At 40.4% G+C, this 8114-nt stretch overlaps 2 protein-coding genes across 2 annotated transcripts in view; both read right to left on the bottom strand.

Moving 5' to 3' along the window:
• Nucleotides 1-3328, bottom strand: part of LOC107570613 (isoleucine--tRNA ligase, cytoplasmic-like) — a 23025-nt gene extending 19697 nt beyond the window's left edge. The window contains exons 1-3 of the mRNA XM_016256858.1: nucleotides 3279-3328; nucleotides 3026-3104; nucleotides 1492-1635 (exon numbers count right to left, since the gene is read on the bottom strand). Coding sequence (XP_016112344.1) covers nucleotides 1492-1635; nucleotides 3026-3104; nucleotides 3279-3328 — 273 coding nt within the window. The remainder of the gene's footprint in view (nucleotides 1-1491; nucleotides 1636-3025; nucleotides 3105-3278) is intronic.
• A 1362-nt stretch (nucleotides 3329-4690) lies between these two features.
• Nucleotides 4691-8114, bottom strand: part of LOC107570617 (isoleucine--tRNA ligase, cytoplasmic-like) — a 4515-nt gene continuing 1091 nt past the window's right edge. The window contains exons 2-4 of the mRNA XM_016256868.1: nucleotides 6350-6494; nucleotides 4950-5070; nucleotides 4691-4850 (exon numbers count right to left, since the gene is read on the bottom strand). Coding sequence (XP_016112354.1) covers nucleotides 4744-4850; nucleotides 4950-5070; nucleotides 6350-6494 — 373 coding nt within the window. The 3' untranslated portion in view covers nucleotides 4691-4743. The remainder of the gene's footprint in view (nucleotides 4851-4949; nucleotides 5071-6349; nucleotides 6495-8114) is intronic.

Below are 8114 nucleotides of genomic sequence, written 5' to 3'. Positions count from 1 at the left end.
TATATATATATATATATATATATATATATATATATATATATATTTATTCAATTGATTTTACATGCTTTTAAATGATTAAAATGTAATTAAAATAGAATCCAGAAAATGTCAAATGAAACACAGACAGATTTCAGTCCCAAAATGTAATTTTTGCTCAACTTTTGATAAATTGCTGTTAAAGTGTAAACATTTCTTACTCTAATTAATTAGACTTGCTTTTTGATTACTAAAATTTAATCTAACTATTAAAGTAAAATCCAGAAAATTAAAAAAATATATACTGAATTCTAATGATTATATAATTTTATAATTATTAATGTCCAGATCAAAAAGACTTTGAGGTCCACAAATCACACTTTTTTTTTCTAAATTATTATTTTATACAATTGAAAAACATGTCTGATCACCAAAATAAAAATAATTTAAAAGAAAAAAATGTAATAAATAAAAAATATTTAGCTTGAATCATCATTTACAAATATCATTGTTTCTGTTTTGGACAGTAATTAGAATTTGTGACAAACATGTAAACATGTCAAATAAATAAATAATGCAAAAATAAAATCATAATGGTCAAAAAAAAAAAATCTTTCTTTTGACTTTAAGGAGAAAAATGACCCGTTTTGCAAGACTAACCTAAGAAATGGCAGCACATCACCTTGGGTATTTTATGGTACTAATAAAGAACTTTCCATTGCTAAATCAGTACAGGATTGTGTGCAGGTTCACATGGTTCTCCGTCTCTGGATAACAGAGTGATGCTCCTGGACACACAGACGTCTCCAGTAACCCACACATCTCAGCTGTTGCAGCACAATGTCCCAGTCTTATCCAGCGTTCTGCTCATTACAGCATCAGTGTCACGTATGAGAGGCATGAAATGCTGCAGAAAGGGGAGCGACGAACACGACTATCAGATCACTGCACTCATCTGAGATTTACCAGGCTGCTTGAGCGCCTCTCTCCCTCCGACGCGCCGAAAAACCACCGCCCGCTTCAGAGCCACAAAACAGCCGCGGCTGTGGAAGAAAAGCTGATATCATGTCCACAATTCCTGCGCTGTAAAAATCATAGGGCCCCGAGTAACGCATTTCCCCGCAATGCTTCCAGATGGCTGACTTATAGCTGACTGTAATTCTCAATGATAATTCTTGCTACTCTAAAATCCTCACTAGATGCCAAAACCATTTTTTTGGCATATTTACGTGCTGCACATTGAGGAACACAACTATATCACTGTCAGTTATACTGTGTGTAACTGATGAGAAGACGTGGACATTAGCGTTGCTGATTCTTTTCTGCTCTTTTTGAATCTTGCGAGCCCCGGTCTGCATTTACCTTCATCACAGTTTTCAATAATTCTCCTTTTGTGTTTGGCAGAGAATGAAAGTCATGCAGGTGTGAATGACACGAGGGGAGTACCTGACGGCAGAATGATGATTTCTGGGGGATTCGTGTGTGAATGCGGTACATGCCTGTCCTCTGGAAGTTCTCCAGCTCTTTGATGGATGCAGTAACAGATTTAAATGCCCCTTTCAGCCGTTTGCCCAGCACCATGTGATCAGGTTCAGCTCGCAGACGAATGCCGTATTTGTCCTTGTCGGTGGACAGAGTGAGCTGGCGAACTTTCAGCTCCTGATGGAAAAAAAAAGTCAAAAAGTCACACCATTTTGAGAAAGACACAGCAAGATGTCAATCCTTCTACTGCTAGAAACATGACACTTCATCATTGACCTCTGACAGCACTTCATCCCCTCAGTACAGGACACTCACAGGCACGAGCAGGGATAGATATCTGATGGAAATGTGCTCATCCTCGGGGCATCCCAGATCAGGATGAGTTTGTGTCTTCATCAGGTTTGGAGAAATGTAGCACTGCATCAGTGTCTCAGCAACGGATGCTCTGCAGTGAATGGGTGCCGTCAGAATGAGAGCTGATAAAAACATCACAATAATCCACAAGTAATCCACAGCACTCCAGTCCATCAGTTAACATCTGGAGAAGACAAAAGCTGAAACTAATCCAGCATTAAGACGCTTCTAACTAAAATACAAGTCCATAATGTCCAGTGAAAAAGTGTTCTGGTGTGAATCAGGAGAGAAATCTGCACAGATCAAGCAGCGTTTAAACAGCTCTAAACTAATAAGTGTCAGGATTTTGATGTGAGAGACAACAGCAGATGCACATTTTCACTGCAGGAAGAGTTATTATGGATTATGGACTCAATGCATTTGAGTTTAACTGATGGACTGGAGTGCTGTGGATAATTGTGGACACTGATGCAATGCTACATTTCTACAAACCTGATGAAGAAACAAACTCATCTTGGATGTCCTGAGGGTGAGCACATTTCCAGCACATGTTCAAAGCGAGAGGCGTGACCGAGAGCTTGTCTTCAGTGTCTTAAAGTGGGAGGCTGTTCATTAAATCAGGTGACTGCGGTGTCTGTTGTGTTTCTCACATTGTGAGAGCAGAATAAAAAGAAGCTCAGTTTGTGCCTCCACTGTGACGCGAGCCACAGAAGCGACAAAGTCATCTGAATAAAACATGGCATCTAATGAAGCACACCGAGAGCATGCTTTCAACTCTCTCCGTCTCACCAACAAATTCATCAGTTTAAGAGCATTATGTCAGAAAGACACACAGTCACGCTTATACGCTGATGTACATCAGTAAACCGTCTCAGTTTCTGATGGATAATGAATGCATTCAAATATCTGCACCTAAAAAAACATCCTGTTTCATCATCTGCTCTGAACAACTTTCTCATGAATATATTTGCTCTGATTAATGGCAGGCGTGTGGAGTGTGCCGCCCCTTGCTTTCTCCACGGGGACGTTTAACAATCGAGCGTGGCAGACACAGAGAGGCTAATTTTAGCTCGGAGGCCCAGCCCACCCATAAATCATTGCAGCAGGGGCTGGAGATGAAGGACACAGGCTGAGCATCTGCTCACACACACTCACTGCACGACCCGTGTTGACAGTGATGCAGATGTTTGCGCTCAGATCTACACACACACACCCTGAGCTCCAGGCCAGCAGGGGGAGCTCTAGAGCTGCACAAAGACAGCAACAGAGACTTGGACACGTGATTTGTGACCCTGGAGCACAAAACCAGTCATAAGGGTCCATTAACAACTTTCTCATGAATATATTTGCTCTGATTAATGGCAGGCGTGTGGAGTGTGCCGCCCCTTGCTTTCTCCACGGGGACGTTTAACAATCGAGCGTGGCAGACACAGAGAGGCTAATTTTAGCTCGGAGGCCCAGCCCACCCATAAATCATTGCAGCAGGGGCTGGAGATGAAGGACACAGGTTGAGCATCTGCTCACACACACTCACTGCACGACCCGTGTTGACAGTGATGCAGATGTTTGCACTCAGATCTACACACACACACCCTGAGCTCCAGGCCAGCAAGGGGAGCTCTAGAGCTGCACAAACACAGCAACAGAGACTTGGACACGTGATTTGTGACCCTGGAGCACAAAACCAGTCATAAGGGTCCATTTTTTTAAATTGAGATTTATGCATCATCTGAAAGCTGAATAAATGATCTTTCTATTGATGTATGGTTTGTTGGGATAGGACAATATTTGGCTGAGATACAACTATTTGAAAATCTGGAATCTGAGGGTGCAAAAAAATCTAAATATTGAGAAAATCATCTTTAAAGTTGTCCAAATGAAGTTCTTAGCAATGCATATTACTAATCAAACATTAAGTTTTGATATATTTACGGTAGGAAATGTACAAAATATCTTCATGGAACATGATCTTTACTTAATATCCTAATGATTTTTGGCATAAAAGAGAAATGTATAATTGTGACCCATACAATGTATTGTTGGCTATTGCTACAAATATCCCCCAGCGACTTAACACTGCTTTTGTGCTGCAGGGACACATTTGTCTGCAGCTGTTGTCTCAGTCGCCAGAGCACTAATATATTAATAGCATCTGTGACGCTCAATCTGTATTGGAAGTGAACAGCAGATTGCCTCCATCATGATTCAAGGAAAGTGTGCAACATTTCTACACTTCAATCTAGTTTTGCTGCATTGAGATGCAATTTGCAATGCAAATTCAAAAATACATTTCCAAATAAAAGCCATTTGTGGAGTGGTTGGGTACTTCCATTATATTTTTGCATCATTACCATTTTATTTTTCAGCAAATGCATTCAGTGAACTGTGTGAATAATGCATTTAGGGCAGATTCAGTGCAGGTGATTCTTCGTGAAAATAAAGGGGATTTATATTTGTAAAATACACCAAAATTGCAGCTTTAAGATGTGCACTGTTCATCGTTAGCAACTGTAATGACCCAGGAGAAAACACACCTTTGGCCAGAAATTGAGCCCAAGCTATTCAACGTTTTCTTTCAATCATAGCAAAAGCTCACACCAGATAAAACACATCCACTTCTTATACATTGTGTCCTAATACAAATTCGTGAATTTAGAATGGTTTTCTTTCATTATGCCCATCTTTCTTTCATAAATGGTCCAAGCACTGATTTAGTGTAAATTTCAAAGTGCATTTAGCACAATATGAATCAATGACATTCAGGGATGAAATATCTTTAAAAAGTGACAGTATGGTCTTTATAATGGTTCTCAGTGTGGGTCACTGAAGGATTACAAGCAGAGGCATATTGCTTTTTGAAATGTGAAACATGAGCAGGATATTTGTGACAGGTTTGGTGAGATTGGCCTGATGTTCGTGACTGTGTATGACTCATATGTCGCCCACCTTCAGTCGCCTGCGGTTCATCCGCACATACCAGTTGTTGAGCATATCCACGAACTTGACAAGCTTGGGAACCACCGTATAGAGCCTGTAGGCTGAAAAACAGATCTATTTCAGACTGGCCTTGTTCTCAAAGCACTTCAAGTGTAGGAGCTACACATAAATTGGCATGAGAGTAACCGCTGGTGGCTCACCTCCCATCTCATCTCTGAAGAACTGAATGAGTGACTCAGTGAAAGACTGGATCCATTTGTCCATGATGTTGTCGCTCACGCTGGCGGTGCTCTCGTTGTACAGGAACTCCACGGCCTCTTCCTAATGAGTGCAGAGTGCAGACAGACGTGAGTGAGTGAGCTCTACTGTCTATATCTGCGTGCTTCATCTCTGCATACTGGAAGAGAGGCTGATGTCAAGCACTGAGCACTGCTAGACATCTACTCTACTGACTCTCAAGGGGAATATTAATGTTCTTATTCACTGAAAGTCCTCTCCTCATTTCTAGTTGTCAAACCTCATTTGAGCGTGCATTCAATTCAAATACGACGTGTCAAATGACCTGCAGCATGCCTGATCTTGATAATGACATCAATTTCATGGTAATGTTTTAGAAAGTAGCACTCGAGAAGACAGTCAGTCAGAGCTGCGGTCAGTAAGTAGAAAGGAAGGACGAATCTTTGGCTCTGCTCATCTTCAGGGCTGCTGAACTCATGAGGATGTGAGCGGGAGGCTTTTTGACCGATGAACCTATTTACTTCAAGTTCTTTAACTCTGATATGTTAGGCAATGGTAAAATATTGAAAGGTTTTAAAATATGAATTTTACTAAATGCCTTTGCATGAATATTTACCAAGGTTAAATGCATTGGATTAAAAAAAGAAAATAACTTTTCTCTTTTAATATATTTTAAAATGTGATTTTTTTTCCCCCCGTGATGTCAAAGCTGAACAGAAATCATTCTAATATGCTGATTTGCTGCTCAAGAAACATTTCTGATTTGTGCTGCTTCATATTTTGTGGAAACTGTCATACATTTTATTTTTCAGGATTCTTTGATGAATAGAAAGTTAAAAAACAGCATTTTATTTAAATCGTTTGTAACATTATAAAGTTCTTTGCTGTCACTTTTGATCCATTTAATGCATCCTTGATGAATAAAATAATTTCGTTAACAAAAAAACGCACTGACCTCAAGCATGGTACGGTAAACTGCATATGAATGCAGTTTGGGTCAAGTTTGAAAATGTCAGATTTCATGTTTTTTTTTTGGGTAACACTTTAGAATAGGGAACACTTATTCACTATTAACTACGACTTTTCCCTCGATAAATTCCTAATTTGCTGCTTATTAATAGTTAGTAAGGTAGTTGTTAAGTTTAGGTATTGGGTAGGATTAGGGATGTAGAATAAGGCATTAATATGTGCATAATTAGTACTAATAAATAGCTAATGTTCTAGTAATATGCATGCTAATAAGCAACTAGATAAGAGACCCTAAAATAAAGTGTTACCTTTTTTTGCTGCTGATGCCATAAAAACAAAACTAAACTAAAAGTGCTGTGCTGCCTGAGCTTCAGTGTTACAGCAGATCACGTACCTTCTGCGGTCTCTGGACGTTCTGCACCAGGAAGCGGTAGGCGTTGTACCAGGGCAGGAGGACGTCTTTGAGCACGTCTCGCACCCCCTCTTCTCTGAAGCACAGGTTCTCAGCACGAACCACGGAGGAGTTGATCAGATACAGTCTGGACGGACAGAAACGATGAAATAAGAACGGAGCATGAGGAAGACCGTTCCTCTGACTGAAGAGCATCTGTACTCGAAGAGCATTAACAACATGAAAACTTAATTGAACTTTATTTTAATTTTTAAAGGTGACGTATCATGAAAATCTGACTTCTCCAGGTGTTAAGTGCTATAATCAGGTCCCCGGTGCATCTACCAACCAAGGAAACGTGAAAAAGATGAACCCAGTAACTTTGTTTTGGGAAGTCTTTTTCTGCAAGCGTCTGAGAAAACCAGCGTCTGATTTCACTCCCTCGGTGACGTGGCAAAGGGATCTCATTATAATATCACCGCCCCTTAATCTGTAAGTTTACACCCACGGCACCGTCATTTGATTTCGCAAGCGACAACGGTGTAGCAGCTCTAATGCCATGGAGAAAGTTTGAGCGAAGCATGCTAACTGTTCAGTGTTTGGCTGCACAGACGAGCACAGAACACTGTTTAGAGTCCCAGCCTCAGAGGAGACGACAGAGCAGTGCATTTATTGATTTATTTACTGTATATTGCTGCTGCCACACAGATCTAAAATAAACATGTGATTTATTTCCCAGCTGTTTACCTTCACAGACATAACCCACTGTTTTTGTAACTCGTGTGTGTTTAACGTAAACTTGTGTGTGAATGAGAGCTTTGTTTAGTGCTCGCATGCTGAGACAGCCGCTTTCTGTGTGTGTGCTTCGGATGTGTGCGCTCAGAAAACCCTATATCAGAAGTTTAAACTCATATGCTTTAAAACGCATGATTTCAGTGAGATAAACATGATAATCAGAACCAAAACAGATGTGTTTAGCAGGTCCGAGCTGTAAAGGCACAGCTCTATTCTGGAAAAGGGGGCGGGGAGCAGCAGCTCATTTGCATTTAAAGAGACAGGCCCGAAAAACAGTGTTTCTGCTTCCACTCAAAATAGGCATTTTCAAAATGATATAATAATTGATCTGTGGAGTATTTTGAGCTGAAACTTCACAGACACATTCTGGGGACACCAGAGACTTATATTACATATTGTAGAAAGGGGCATAATACGTCTCCTTTAAAGGAATGTGTCACTGTGGTGTCGAAACTGCTGTTGCACAGGGACACTGGCCACTAGACTGATCCAACAGAATCAAGAGCCATGACAAGCTCAGAGGGGTGTAGGACAAACACTACATCACATGGTCTACATCACAGCATGCTAATATATGTAGATGCTGCAGACTCTATCTGTTCACAATGCAAACGGATCGGTGACTGATCATTTTTGCTCCAAAACACGTGGATCAATAACATGTGAACTGAGCTCAGTCCTGGCTTCAGATCAATACATGCTTTTCACATTTAGCCAATAAATAAAACCCACTAGAGCTGGCTGATAAAGCCACCATCACCATATCTTTCAGGATTCTCTTTAATCAGAGGAAGTGTCATTTCACTGTGGATTTCATGGTTTCATTTCACTGTAGTCCGGTTATAATGTGCAGCATCAGCGAGAAGTAGGGATGCACCGATACTGCGCTCTTTATTAGCTTTAGCTTTATTTTTTTGAAAATCTAAATATGCACAAAGTCTCCTGTGAGGGGTAGGTTTAGGGGTAGGGTTGG

This window comes from Sinocyclocheilus grahami, unplaced genomic scaffold, assembly GCF_001515645.1.
Source record: "Sinocyclocheilus grahami isolate Dianchi unplaced genomic scaffold, SAMN03320097.WGS_v1.1 scaffold1484.1, whole genome shotgun sequence".
In the NCBI taxonomy this organism is placed as follows: domain Eukaryota; kingdom Metazoa; phylum Chordata; class Actinopteri; order Cypriniformes; family Cyprinidae; genus Sinocyclocheilus; species Sinocyclocheilus grahami.
Note: the sequence above shows the minus strand (reverse complement) of the source record. Positions and strands in the feature narration are given on the sequence as shown.